The 15,902-nt window shown below is 36.6% G+C and overlaps 1 protein-coding gene across 1 annotated transcript; it reads left to right on the top strand.

Moving 5' to 3' along the window:
* The first annotated feature begins 437 nt into the window (after window positions 1-437).
* LOC134540506 (GTP-binding protein Rit2) lies at window positions 438-15,898 on the top strand. Its single transcript, XM_063383333.1, has 5 exons — window positions 438-885; window positions 2,905-2,961; window positions 4,774-4,847; window positions 7,375-7,566; window positions 8,965-15,898. The coding sequence occupies exons 1-5, from the start codon at window positions 768-770 to the stop codon at window positions 9,199-9,201; spliced, it is 678 nt and encodes a 225-aa protein (XP_063239403.1). The 5' UTR covers window positions 438-767; the 3' UTR covers window positions 9,202-15,898.
* The last annotated feature ends 4 nt before the right edge of the window (window positions 15,899-15,902 follow it).

Genomic DNA, 15,902 nt, shown 5'->3' with positions numbered 1-15,902 from the left:
TATGTATCAAGTTGTTGACTAATTTTTCCAGTTACAGGAATTGTTTCTTTAACTTATCATTTGAACATAATGGGATGTTCACAGATTTTAGGAAACTTTGTCACATAGTATATTTATATAACATTAACGACAATTTAAATAACACTCAGTGAGTCAATTTTAATATTGTAGGTTGCGAGTGGGTGCCTGCTGCTCACGGGGATGGCAGATTTGATGGGGTGGGGAATGGATTTCAAATAGCCACAGAAAGTACGGCAAGTTTTTTTTTGTTTTTTCTTGAAATTTTGAATTATAACTTACGAAATATATTGTATACATATAATATTAATACAATAAACCTTTCGTTTTTTCTGTTATGTTCCTGTAACAATTATTTCATCAATTAAATAATAACCAATTCCGGAAACATTCCTAATGCTGCAAGGCGTGTTATCGATACTACATCATGTTTTTTTTTTGTTTCGCGGGTCGATAGATTTCTAATTAGTTTGTGATTATCAATAATATCAATAATGTACGCACGGGGTGAAATGCTGTGGTGTTTTTTAATAATATCATTTTAGGTGTATGATTTATGTTAAAAAAAAGCACCATGTATGAACAAAATGCCAACAATTTTTAAGTACTTCATGGCCATTTGTTCGTGTCTTGCGTAAACAATTTCACCGAAAAGGATTCTTGAAATTCGAAAGCGTTTCAGTAAAACCCTGGCAGCTGTAGGGGCTGGCCCGTCCGGGTCTGTTGGGAACTCTGCGATTTTTAGTAGAATGGGAGCTTATGATGACAGTTTGCAAGTAGCCCCTGCTGCACCCAGCCAAACCACCCGCGGAGGTTTGAGAGTGTACAAGATCGTAGTGCTTGGAGACGGGGGTGTGGGAAAATCAGGTACGTACTTAAGGGAATAGAAGGGGTTGGTAACAACCCAAGTAAGCCATAAAATACAGCTTATGCATGTAATCAGCAAGCGATAAGTTTGATGGGGAGGGTACTAATATCCGGGGGTATTACTGCGGGAGGGTGAGGAGAAGGTACCAGGTGTGCTGGGAAGTGTGAAGCTACTAGTGACGCTGGGCCTGCTAGGGAGTGTGCTGAAACTGGGCGAGCAGGGCAGTGATCATCAGTTCGATCTTGAATAAGCGACTGACCTGTGCCTGCTCTATGGATAGATGTACAAGTCTTTGGATAAAGTGCAGTGGAAGAAGGCTAGATATACATAAAAGTAGGTTGAAGGGAGAAAAGTAAATACTTAACGGGGGTAATAGTCTTGCAGCGGGGTTTTTCCGTGAAGTAGTAATAGAATTCCAAAAAAATAATTTTCATCACTAGAGATGTTCCTGTATTTACCCTGAAAACAGCATTTTTATATTCTTGCTTATTTATGCGAAATCACTGTTAATAGATTACAATACAATACTTTTCATTGACACGTCATATTTCTTTTTCCATGTGTGTGTATATCATTTGGAGAACTTAGTTAAATTGTGAAAATGGTTGATTACGTTATGTTAGCTACACTAAAAATACTTCAAAACAATGTGGATGGTTGTTTGGGTTATTATAGCGATATAAAAAAACACTTTAAATGTAGATTAAAAATATTGTACAGTAGGTATTTTTAATGTAGCTATACCAACTTGACCAACTGTCCACAATGTTTTTACGATTTAACACATGACCCACGAGGGAAAGTGAAAAATGGCGACGGACAGGTCAATGCACACACATTTTAAGGTAAGTTATAAATAGTGATTTCTCAGAAATCAGTAGGAATGAAGAATTTTCAGAAATTTATTACTGCTTCACGGTAAAGCAGCACTGTAAGAATATTACCATTTTGATGGTAGGATCCTATATACATACTAAATTAAAACAGTTAAGCAACATGTACTACAGGAACATGCCATCAGGACCAAGTGATAAACTTGGATACGTGATACGGAACAATTACCGAGGGATGTACCTAGAGGCTGTTGCGTCTGTTTGAGGTTCTTGAAGGTGAAGTAAAATGCAGTGAACTGCAGAGTTGACTGCAGATAGGCCTCTTCAGGGGAATTGGGGACCACAAGGGAAAGTAGTAAAGAGAGTGGAAGAGGAGGAATAGAAGAAAGTATGCATGTAACTTGAAGATGGGTAGTGATTAAAATAAGTTAGTTGGAAGGATGTTGGCGATTAAAGAGGCAGGAGTATTTAGGATGAGGTTGCGAGATAGAGTGATAGTGGTTTTGAGGAGTGGAAGAGATATTTGCTAACAGACAGCAGTCCAACAGCAATAGGGATTGTAAATAAGTAGTAGGTGCTTCTAAAAAAAAATTCTGATAATGTTATTATACCAGTAGTTTACTGTTTTAAACAGTGGTTAGTACAGTTAAAATACTGTTAAATCATATTAATGGTTGGTTAGGTTACGTGAGCCACAGTTTTTTTATGGCAGATATTTGGGATACTTAGTATTCAGAAATACAATTTGTGTAATTTAATTTTTTTGGAATAGCACCTACTCAAAGGAAATTACCGAACCTGCTTTTTTAATGTGTTCAATCATCGTGAAAATTTAAATGTCATGACCTGTAACGGTAAAACATGGAACGTGTAGTCATTGCCATTATTTGTTACCCGAACTCTTTGTAAATACAGTTTTTTTTGTATGTGTTTGATTATGTAAAATTTATTTATAGCTGTGGTCAGAAATCTTGAATAGAAAATAGATTACTCAGACTTCAATTTCAAGATGATCATGGTAAATCATTTTTACAGAGACACAGTATGTATTCATTGTATCGTTACATGTTTGTAGTATATAACCTAATCTGTCCAATATCTTTGCAAATTTGTAAAAACTAAAAATACCTTTTGCATTGAATAAACCAAACTCAACTAATAACTGGTAATTTTCTTTTGTTACAGCGTTAACGTTACAGTTTGTGAAGCATAGGTTTTTGGATTATCATGACCCAACTATAGGTAAGTAATAAATTTAAAATTTTTGTTCCTACATTTATTGTTCCTACATGGTTGCTGTCTACATTTAAAGTTTCTTTTAAATGAAATAATACCGAAAATATCATTGTTCCAAAATTTAGTCACCTATTTGAGAGTTACTGGGCGTCCTACCAAACTTTGCACTATTGACTACAAGACCTATACACTTTCACAATGATGATATATAAAACATTAATTTAGAAAAAAAAACTGCGATGCTATATTTCTAAACTCACATTTTCATTTTAACAGAGCACAGATTGGTTGGGCCATTCCAGATTTAATTAAAATTTGCCTTGTACAATTTTTTTTTTCTATTCGTTCATTCATTCAACCAAAGAAATGTGTGAAAGTTAATTTAGCAGTACAAAAAGTGAAAGGGTCCAAAAAGAGGTAAATAAGTTAAACAGAAATTTCATTGTTACCAATTTTGTAACTATTAATTGGTTTTTATTAAAATTGTTATTAGTTCGTAGTAATTATTTAAATATGTTTTTCTTTATTATTTGTGTAAAAAAATTTTTTTTTGGAAGATATGCCTTGCCTTTATTTCTTCCAGGGAAGTTGAAAATCTTGTAATGTACACTCTGCATAGGAAGCATCCCAACAAACTGTGCATAGTTAAATGTTTCTGCAGGGTGTCCACATACTGTAAAATCTGGGAGTATACTAAAAAAACCTGGAAAAGTCATGGAAATTTCCCTGTGGTAGTAATTTGAAGGGAAAATTTCATGCTCAAGCCTGCCTGCCATCATTCAGAGAGGGAAATAATTTTTTTATGTTTTAGTGTATAGTCATACACACAATAAAATGGCGTGTGCAAGGTTCTTATTGAATTTTAAATTTTGTTATGCCAACCATGGGAATGGTTAAGACTGTGTTTTTTGTTGTTTCTCATATGAAATAAAAAATGTGTGTGTGTGTGTATATATATGAAAGAAAATATTAAAATTTGGTTACCTACTGAAATCTTCTTGCAGATTTGTGTGTACACCCTGTTCTAAGTTTTTAAATCTAGATTTTGATCTGTGACTAAATTGTACATAGAAATTACTGTTTTTGTTTGTGCTGTTGCGCTGCCTGTCTGGATGCAGATAGGTCCTTGGTGGCCGTGATTGCTGACGTGTCACGCTCGAACGGCGTCGCGTGGCTCATGGGTTTTAACACAGTACCCTGACAGGACTCAATTTTTAAGGGGTCTGCCTAGTAGTAGGGGTGAATATGTATTGGAGACGGGATGATAAGTTGTGACTCTCGCTGGTGTTTCCAACACGGTTTCGCCTCTTAACCGCAAGGCTCTGAATTGGTGCGCATTCTTCTCGGAGTGCGGTAACCATATCATTGTACGGCAAAAAAAATGAAGATAAAGTTGAAATACAAGTCCTTGAGGGCTGTGAAGAATCTGTACCCGAGGGTTTCATGTCTAAAAATTATTTTGAAAATGTTTGTTTTCGCTATTTTCAATCTCCTGAATATACAGTTTCAAAACTGAATACAGAAACAGATCAATTAATCCACTAAGTGTATTCTTAAATGCTTTTGCTTAAATGCTTATATTGAGCAATTTTCAAATCGCATGTTTTTTTTTTCTGAAGTTTTGCACTCTCAGGTAGGTGGCCCTTAAGAGAACGGAGTTGCGTCAGGTGGCTCGAAGCGCAATATAATCTTGGATGTCCCTTCGCCTGAAGCTGCAGTGCAAAACGGTGCTATGCAAAACTCAGATGGATTGGAATCTCCGAATGCGAAGTCACTGAGTATTGCGTGTTCGTCACGGCGCGTGGTTGTGTGTTCCAGAGGATGCGTACCAGCAACAGGCAGTCATCGACGGCGAAGCTTCGCAGCTGGACATTCTGGACACCGCCGGCCAGGTGAGCATTCGCTTGTCTCGAGGAAGCTTGCAGTGTTTTCCATCAACCACGAGCACAATCAGTGCAGTACTGCCAAGTACATCAAGTAATTTAAACTTAGCATTAGGGAAGAAAAGAATCCGTAAATCAGTGTATTGTGGCTCTACAAATGTGGTACTGGTTTCAAACTGTACATCATGACTGTTTTAACTTTTTGAGCACAGAGTCGTTGCTTTAAGAGATTTGGAAGCTCATTGAATTCTTATACTTCCAGTAGTTTTAAGCTTTTCTTTGATTTGAATTCAGTGTTATGTGACTCTTTAATGTTATTAGGCACATCTTTGACTAGATCAAAAGCAGTTTATTATATTAGCCGTAGCTACAACTGCACTATGGTCTATCAAGGCGAGCTCTGCCATGGTAGCAAGAGAAGCAAGGAGTGAATCACAGTTGCTTTGTGTTGCAATTTGGATGGCAGTGATGAAATGCAACCTTTGGTTATGGGAAAGTTTTTTGAAACCACGCTGCTTTAAGGCGCCGTTCACACTAAGGCGATATACAATAAGCAATATATCGTGAACAATATACGATACGCGACACGCACAGACAAATACTTGAAATCTAAAGGGAGGCGATTAAAAAGGTTCACAGCCCTGCGATTGCACAACATATTGCAAGTGACATATCGCTCGAAGTACCACTTGCCAGTCGCTTCAGCGATTAGTCTTGTACGATATTTCGAGCTGCGAACATGACGGGAAGAAGAGAAGACAATTCTGTAATTCCGTTCATTAATTTGGTAAAAGCTCATCAGTGCATCTGGAATTATTCCATTGCCGCATACAGTAAGACAGATGTGACGAGTGCTGCATGGAGGGAAATTGCATCAGAAATAAAAGACACAGGTAAATACATTGTTTATGTATTTATTTATTATGTAAGACAAGTAAGTAATCAAATTGTTATGTTATTAACTCATAAATGTATATATATCTAAACTGTGACACATGGAAAAAGTCATTAAATTATAATTCAGAGATTAATTATGGTTCACATTGACAGAATTACTTAACATTTACAACAATGTAGTTTCGTTGGTAAGATTGTAGGGATGTACCCAGTATTTTCTTTTTCTTCTCATTCTACGCCTGAACCAATAAGCCACTACAACGTCTTCCTCATTTGAGCTCATACTTGTAACTGAAGTAGTGAGAATTGTCTTCCCGCAACATTTCTATCGCCCAAGTCGCGCAGTATTATCGCCCGCTGTCATGAACCTTCCTAGCAATATATCACCGCGATATATCCCTTACCATATATCGCTTATCTTATATTGCTTCAGTATGAACTGCTCCTTAGGGAGTAACAAATTTCCCATGCCAGTATGAGCATGGATGACCTGTAAAATCTTTCGTGATTTGTTGTGGCGGTTGGATAGAAAAATGGCTGTCAGGAACAGAAAGATTCTGCTCCTCTGATAGATGTGTATCATTCTTCTGAGTCACAGAAATTGGACAAAATCAACACCTGCCAACACCATCAGCTTTTTGCAACCTCTTGATCAGGGCATTATTAATAATGTCAAAAAAAGATATACGAAAGCGACCAGTCTAATTTCTTGTGTGTCGCGTGGATGCCAAGAAACGGCTAACTAAATGGAATTTTTTGGATGCTATTGGAAGCATCTGTATGGCTTGGGATAACATTCAACCTGCAGTGATTCAAAACTGTTTCGAGAAGTTAGTCCCTGCAGTGGTCACAAAAGAAGAAGCTTCAGTCCCTGAACTGCCGTCTGCTTCAGAGGACTGCATGCAGTCCTTCTGGTAGTTTAATCCCCAGTATTCTTGTTCCCAGTAGCAGTTGTGCCCCGCCTGGCCTTCCTACATGTTCCTGCATGTGGAACTAGTGACAGTGCTGGCGTTGGTAACGAGGAATGGGACATTCTTCAAAATAAACTAAATTTCACGGAACAGTTCTGAGCAAGTAGATGACTGTCTTCTTACATCACCCACGCCAGACGACTTCGAGTGTACAGACTGTGACACCGCTGATGGTGAAGAAGTTAACACAGAGACAGTGGACTCTGAAGAGCCACCTACTCTTACATTGCCCAAAAAAACTGAAGCTATGCAAGCTATGAACACACTGGAAACAGTAACACAGTGCAGCGATACTGACACTGAAAACAGTGAAAGCCTATATTTTTTTTGTTAATTTTTATTTAGGCCAACCATGTTTTTATTTAAGAGAATGCTTGTATTATTTTTTTTTCACAATCTTATTGTCTTACAACTATATACAACACTTGAAATGTTTTCCAAATAAGTAATTAAATATGAATTTTTTTGGGTGTTTTGACATAATGTACAAATTATGTATTTGCAACATGGGGAAGTATTGTTATTACAAAGGGGGTAAATTTCTGTCCCCTTAGGTTTCACTGTACGAGGCTGCAGTGGTCTGTGGCAACTCGTTTAATAAAGACACTATTATCATTCAAACAGGAGGGAAGTGACTCAAAGTGACTGCGAACCCTCGGTTGTTCCAGGTGGAGTTCACGGCCATGAGGGACCAGTACATGCGGTGTGGAGAGGGCTTCATGGTCTGCTACTCGGTCACCGACAGGCACAGCTTCCAGGAGGCGGTGGAGTACCGCAAGCTGATAAACAGAGTGCGGGCGACGGAAGACATCCCTCTGGTCCTCGTCGGGAACAAGTTTGATCTGCAGCACCAGAGGAAGGTGGGAGTTCCTTCGCGATGCTTGCCAGTCGCAGTCTGGCAAGTGTTGGGGATGTTCGCAGGGGTTTCCTTGGGTTGCTCCCGATTTCCTCACTTCTCAGTTATCAGGGGTCTCGCACGCACCTATGCACTTTATCTTAATTAATTACGTATATCAAATCAATCTGGTCAAAGAATTAAATAGAAAATACATCACTAGTTAAATTGTGTTAATGTCTATTAATTTTTCATAATTTAGTATTTAGATTTTAAGAGGGTTTGCTGTGTTAAATATTTTTGTCAAGTTAGTATAAAATGACCTGACGGTAGTCTAGTCGCTTCCTGCCACCATGACACCCTGGTCTGTCTCTTCCGATCGCCGCCCGGGATAGGATGCCATCAGCACACCTCATCGACTTCAACGTTCGTACTTACCTGATTCTTTCATATTGGCTAGTCTTGAAGTATTCTTAAACCTTTTATTACTTTTGTGAGGCCTGCTCCGGGTGATGGACTGTTCGGTCAATTATTTAACCCTTTCCTGCCTGGTGGTACTTGTGAGTCCCACAATGTTTGAAGCCCCATAGAAATAGTGTGTGCATGTTTGAAACCACATGCTGACTGCCGGGACCTCTGGGTCCCTGTATAGCTCCGCTCTGCCAGTTGTCGAAGAAGTTCGATTGACAGCCAAGAGGTTGCAGCACTAAAACGGCAGCACTGCACCAGTCTGGAACGCCCTTTTTTTTGTTTGTTGAGCTGGACATATGATAAATGCCTGTCAGGACTTAAAAGTCCCATCATTAAAAAAAATATTAAATATAAATAAAAAAATTTGAAAAAAATTATGGCCTCCTTTTATGCCTACTTAAATATAAAAATGAAATAAAAATTACAAAATTCAATTTTTTTACATTTCTAGGCAGGAAAGGGTTAAGTTCTCAGTGGACGTTTGAAACAAAAAGTGACTTAACTTTCAGGCCAGGCAACGAGGTGCCCTGGTCAGCAACTAAACCGATTGAATTGCCGTTGGCTCTTTTTCTCAGCTTTGTAGGTAATTTTTTTTTACGTAATTGTTTTATCATCCTTGTATCAATCATTGAAAATAAAGCTCTTCTTTTCCGTGCAACCGCGTGTCTGCCAACTCGGACTTCGAGGCGTGTGGAACGCCGAGAGAGCCAACTAGTGACCAGCGGGTTGGTAGAGTAGAATTTTTAATATCATATGGGGGAATCGAGCCTAGCACCCTCATGGGCCACGTCATGTCCCAGGACCGAGTCTTTAGCCGGGTCCACTTGCCCAGCCACGTGGTGGCGCTCACGGTCACGACCGACATAATGTTGAAATGCCACGTGTATTTTTCCCCTGAAAACAAAGTGAACGATAAAAAGAAGAAGTTGTATTTTTTTTTTCCCCTCCCCAGGTGTCGGTGGAAGAAGGCCGTGCCTTGGCGTCCCAGTTCGGATGCCCCTTCTACGAGACGTCGGCTGCGCTGCGCCACTTTGTGGACGACGCGTTCCACACCCTGGTGCGCGAGATCCGCAAGAAGGAGCGCTCGCGCGGGCAGGCGTCGCGCAAGCCGCACAAGCACAGCCGGTGGCGCAGGCTGCGGTCCATCTTCGCGGTGGTCTTCAAGCGCCGGCGCCACCACTCGCAGTAGGGCGAGCGCGAGCGGGGGCGGGAGGCAGGTCTCTACGGCACCGCGAATCCAGCGTCGCTGCCGGGAGTCCCGAGCGCGAGATGTACTTCGCAACCACTTGTCGTTTGTCCACGGATGCCCTAACCCACTTCTTTTTTTAAAAATTCAAACTAGTTTAAACTCGCACAAATTATGGTCAGTTGGTCAGGCGGCGTGCATGTTTCTCCGTGTTGCATGGTACTGCTGTAAACTCACAGCGTTGCCAATTTTTGTAAGGGGACGAAGGCTGTTGGAATGTCATTCGCACGTACAAATTGATTCTGTGCTGAACTGTTGTGGCTGCTGAGTGCGTACTCAACATCATTCGTAAGCTCGGCCACTAACGCTGTCTCCGGCGTGACGGACGTGGAAATGAATAATAATTCGGATGGAAGGTATCGGCGAGGCGTCTGTTTAGCAGGATAATCCCACAACCAAAGATAGTTAGGGTCTGAATACGACCGTGAGCTTGATAGTATGATTAGTTGGGTCTGGGTACAAATCGCACCTTGAAACAAACTCTGTTGTTTATGATCTCGGAGTCACCTTGGTGTGGATTACGGACTTTGAATAAGGTGCTAGTTTATGTGAGACATCCGTTAGATGTGGAATGTTTTGAATTCTTGTTTTGAAACTTAGTTGAATAATGATTAAAGCATGTGAAATTACTTAATAATATGTTGTAGTTAATGAATTCCTCATTTGAGTACTAACTTTGCATGCCCGGGGAAAAATTAAACCTTACACAGAAAAGCGAGGTGGGAAGCAAGTGTGTATGGCCAGCAGTGTTTTAGCTTAATTAACAGCCCGAATTGCTCTGATTATTAAGGTGCCACAGATGGAATCCCTCCAACCCTTAAAGTCAACAGTATCAATGTTTGCAGGCATGCAGTGGTACGAACTAGCTGTATTCAAAGGCTCTACTCTTTAGAATAATAAATCACTGTACATTTGAGGGTAATAGCTATTTAATGTTAACAAATTCATGTGTTTCTTCCTTGCCTTTGGATATTCTACTTAAAAAAAAAAAACTACCCCTTACTTGCACTGCTAAGTGATGAATTTTAACATCAACTACCTACTCAAAGTGCTTTCCTGTGGATATTTGTCAAGTGAATCTTCTATTTATCTCGTAAGACTAGGGAGAGCATAGTCAATCCTGAATTTCGCGAAGGGAATTAATTGTATTTAATGGTATTTCAAACCAATTTCTCTGTGAAAAACCAGTAGTACAAATAGATCCCTTATCATATCTAAGGAACTGTAAACTGTAGTGTGTATATTATTTAGTACAATAATAGAGAGCTAAAAAAAAGGAGTATCTGTGACCACAGTTTCACAGTTTTTGTTTACAACTGCCTATTATCCTTTTTAAATACAATTACTTTTTCCTAGAGTGGATTTTTACCTAGTACTTTAAATATTCATGGTTGTTGAGTTAATTGATATGCAGATAGCCAGGTTTGGTCCCAAATTAATGGACAGTGGAAGTCCATTGTAATGATGGTTGATAACAGAGACAAATATTATCATTATAACAAACTATCATTGTTTTATTACATAAAAATCATGAGAGAAAAAAATACCTCCTACTTGTTTTAATTTTTTTTTAAGTTGTAAATCAGTAGAAATATTGAAACTTAGGCCTCCATAAGTTTCTTAAGAATCATCCTCTGTTATGGGAGAAATTGATCCCAAAATAATGACGTACTCTACTCATTGAGATAAAGGAAATGGTCTATAAGCCGGATGGCTGTTCAACAGACCACTCACATGCAGTTGTTTGCAAGGTCAACTACAGCGTAATGTTGTGGACCATTGCAACTTTTGAATTTCTATACTTTTTTAATCATACGCTGACTTTTAATACTTCAAAATTGTTCTGATTGCGTAAGTAGTAAAACCGTTACTCCATGCAGAATTTACGAGCATTTAAAGTTGCCGTACATATGAATAAAATATCAAACAGAACTGGGTTCTTGAACAAATCTCGTCTGGCGTACCCAACTCTCGGTAGTTGTTTTGCATTTGTGCTTTTGTGCTTGTTCTGGGGCCTGTAGCTGCTCATCAACAATGCCTCAAAGCAATCCTCGTCGATAATACAAATTGTTAGTCACATTTAGGTTTATTTGATGAAATAACATAAATAAATAGAAAAAGTCTCTTTGGGAAAATTATCTTTTCATTGTGAGGGCTCATAAAGCTATTTCTATAGTGAATTTTTGGCCAAAATACATTTGTTAAAGGCTCTGCCTTGCATGCCATTTTGGTTGTTTCGCTCATAATTATATCTTTTGCGGCAGTTTACATCTCGCAAATAACTTTCGGCGAATATCTGCGACAAAGCTTGGACCAAACATGAAATGCAAAAAAAGTTATAGCCTGTAGAGATTAAAACTTCAGGAATAGGTAGCCCTTAAATAGGAGTAATGTCATAAAAATTAATAACCAACACAGTGTATGAAAAAGAAAGTCTTAAACAAACTATTGTTCCCATACAAAGCACAGTCAGAATGATGATGCGGGAAATAGTTATCATTACAATGGAATTATTGTTATATTCCATTCTTGAAATATTTGGCTTCCACTGTATATTGTTATACTTAATTTACTCCTTGTTTTTTCTTTCATATTCTATTAAAAAAATATTATTGATTATGTACATGATTTTTTTTATTTCCAAAAAGTGTGTGTGTGTAAGATTATAATAAATTTCCTCCCGTGTTATAACTGTGAAAAGACCCATGCTAATATAGTGTACAATATTTTGTTCTCTGTTATAAATAATTTTTTTTTTATTATTATTTTACCTCAAGTAAGTATTTTTTTAAATTATTTAACTGACCTTGCAAAACAGAGGGTTTCATGTACATCACTTTTATTTGTTAGTTTTTCAAACTTCTGAACATTATTTGTTTTAGTTGCTAGTGTGTAATGCTTATCACTTCTGAGGGCTTTAGAATAAGTTTGTAAGCGCGTGTGACAAAACGCATGTGAAATCTTCTAATTGACAAGTGTTCTTATTTTCATTCTTTTTGAAATCGCATGTCTGTCCATGCGGTTTTACACGAGGAGCCTAGTTCATAATGAAGTACGTACTTGTAGCTGCCGCAAAGAAGTACGTACATTGTATGTGATCAAATTACAGTAGTGCAGAGAATTTTAATTCAGTTCTTAGAAATGTCTGCTTTTTTTTTTTTGCAAGTTCATGCACCAAGTTTGTATTTGTGCTCAGTAACAAAGTGGGTCCAAAAATTATTGTTGTGTGCGTGTGTGCGTATGTGTGTGTACTGCCTGTTGCGAGGGGAGCATTTGGCTGTAGAATTGCTCGGTTGAGACCGCATGAAAAAGTAATAAATTCTACACGTCCACAGGTTAAAAACGTTGTGGTAGATAATTATTTTTTTGAAGTGCCAAGCAATAGTACTTTGTTTTTGCTTGTAACGTTTAGGGGCAAGATTTTATGGTAAATGGCGATAAAACTGAAATAACTGTGAAAATCATGTCAATCAATCCACCATGTATCACCGAAATGTAACTTAATACACCAGAAATCTCCAAAATGCAACCAAAAACATTTTTTTAAATAAAAAAAAACAATAATTCAAAATACAGTAACAAATCTTTTAATGAATTAAAGTCAATGAATTTAATTGATGTAGTATGAAATTCGTAGCAAAGTAATGTATACCTATATTAAATTTATTGTAAAATTTTATATTTTATTTGCAGCTGTATAACTCATTTTAACATTGAACGTTGGTACATTTTTCGAAGAGACTAATATTTTCCATTTTTTTTTATTGTTACAATTAGATATGCTTATTACAAATTATTATATGGTAACTAACGTAAAAGTGTATCATGCATCAGTCACTGTTTAGCGAAATAAGTATCAAGAATCATTTAAGTATCCTATTTGTGGAATAGTATGCAGTTTTTTTAATAATCAGGATTAGTAAAAAAAATATATATATCTCCTGTCTTGAAACAAAATAGGCCTAAAAATAAAACCATAAAAACTTGTCTCTAATAACGTTACTTCAATTTATTCCTATTTCAATTTGATTAATCATATGAATTTGTTAAATAATTTATGGATGTTTATGAATATGTATATATTCAGGTATAAATTAATTTGCATTATCTTATTAATGAAGCCTGTAACTAAGTACAATAAAGATTGTGGAAAATTATCACATCTAGGCTACTTGCTATTGCCATAAAAATACGTAGGTTGAAGAATGAATTTGTATTTACAAAGTTTCATTTTTTGCATTTATTTCTGGCCAAGATCTTCACTCGCAACTTATTAATTATGTTCATGGAGACACAATATTTTACCAAAGTAGTGATGTTTTGTGTAAATAGTTGTTGAACCTATTTCTTTTTAATTATGTGTACATAGTATTTAAATTATATTTTTTTTGCTGTTTCTTGAGATTTATATTTTTTCTGTATCTTTTCAAGCATGGTTGTTGTGTTTGTTTAGTTGTGGCACCGAGTTTATTTTTTCTTTTTTTTCAGCTGTGAGGTTTCGTGTTAGATTTGTATTTAACCAGAGTGTAAGTATTTTGCATTATTGAAAATGGCATTTACTACTCTACGATGTTCATATTATAACACGGACCCCATATTACACCTTCCTATACTGAGCCTTTCTTTTTTTTTAATTATGAATTATGATGCTAGTCCAATGTAATATTATTCAGTCAGCTATCTAAGAAACTACAAATAAGTCTAGTCTGTTACCTTTCTTTTTACTTTTTTGTTGACAAATTAAAGCTATTTCAACTAATGATGAAAAAAGTTTTGGATTGATACCCAAAATGTGCCAATCCTGATTACGTTCTTGGGTCTCATTTTTTGGGTTTGGATTCTGATCGTATCGAATTACATATGCTGAAAAAAAAAATGTATCTTGCATGTTTTTATAATACTGTTTTTGTACAAGCTCGGTGTCATACTTAGATGTTTCTTCTGCATTTTATATACATACAGTAATTGTGGCACTTGTGTGCCAGTGTATTGGAATGTACATTGGCTATTAGCTGGCTAGGCGAAATGCCATACATTGTGTTGTGTTATGAAAAATAAGTATTAATGAAAAAAGTTCATAATTCCCCCCCCCCCCCCCCCCCCTCCCTATTTATATCCTTTAAAAACAAAATTACAGTAAAATAATACAAAATAATTTGTACTTTTGGTACCTTTAATGACGTGAAACAGAATTCTTACCATCACTTTTAGTAGCTGAATTTCAGATCTTTTAGTTGCTCAGGTTTAGATAATGTGAATTTTTTTTTCCTGTCAACTTTGGTTTGCTATAAACTAGATGATTGGTGGGTTTTTGGAACAATTCTGGTTCACGTATTTTGTAACTCTGAATCATTTAGTGACCAAGTCAAACATCTGCTTTAAGAGTCCCAGATTAAATGAGTGCAGTTATATTACGTGTGCATTCTTAAGAGACTATTGAGCAGTCCAGAAAATTTTATGAATATACAGTAGACCTTCAGTAATTCAGCACGTTCGGGACTTTGCAAATGCTGGATTATCAGGTAGCTCTCCCACGATTGCTAAACGCTACATTGTAGAGAAAATACATTTGTAAAGCGGTGTTTGACAGTAAATTTTGTTTAGCAGGAGCACTGCTGAACTATGGAACACATTAAAAAATGTTTGCTGTCAATGACTGCATAGTTCTGCTGAAGAAACACTTATTACGCCAATCACTTCTGAGTAATCTCTAACAGCGTCGAACGCTGCCATTACATGCTTGCTGTAAAATCATTTTCAACCTTTACTAAAAATTATTGGTTTTTAGTATAAGTTTTCTTAGTTGACTTCATTTTAAACACTTATGTGTAAATCCAAGGTTTTGTGGTTCTATATTTTAAATATTTTGACCAATTTTGCAAAAAGATATTTTTATATTTATATTGTGCACAAACATTCAAAAATTTCTCGAACTGTGGCATGTATTTATTACATTTTATATATCAAAACAGAAAGCCATGTTATTGAAACCTTTCGCCTTATATCTTTATTAGCATTAAAAAAACAAAAAAAAAAGTTGATGTGTGGTTTCAGTAAATTCAAATGTAACTTCTTTTGCTGTCTTATTCTTCATATTAAAAAAAAAACTTTTCAAAATTAATATGCCATGTTGAATGTTCAATTTCCTTAAACATCTTGAGTTTTTTTTTTTTTTTGTTTGCCTTTAGCCACATCTGTATAACATCAGATATTAACAGCTTTTCAGTGTTATGTTGGCTTTATGGTTATTCAGTATATGCCATGTAATCTTGTATACTAATGTAAAGTGTCATAAAATCATTTTTGTCGTGTCCTTCCCAAACCACACTGGACTACCAAAAATTACCCAAATCTTCGTAACATCTGGATATATAAAGCCAGCTGCAAGTGCCATACTGAAACTTGAGACTGATGGAAAATATGTTTTAAGCACAAGGTACGTTTTGTCAGTTCAAAATGAATCATTTGTAATAATATTGCTGATTTGTATGTGCATGTGCGTGGTTGTTCACATGTTAACAGTGATTCTTTTATGTTAGTTGGATTAGTGATATTTTTCTAACATTATCAGATTGTGTGCTCTTACTTTGTATGTTATCTTCTTTTGAATAAAGAGTGTTTTATGATAAAAAGTTAAAAACTAG

This window comes from Bacillus rossius, chromosome 16, assembly GCF_032445375.1.
Source record: "Bacillus rossius redtenbacheri isolate Brsri chromosome 16, Brsri_v3, whole genome shotgun sequence".
Lineage (NCBI taxonomy): Eukaryota > Metazoa > Arthropoda > Insecta > Phasmatodea > Bacillidae > Bacillus > Bacillus rossius.
This window is presented reverse-complemented; position numbering and strand designations above follow the sequence as displayed.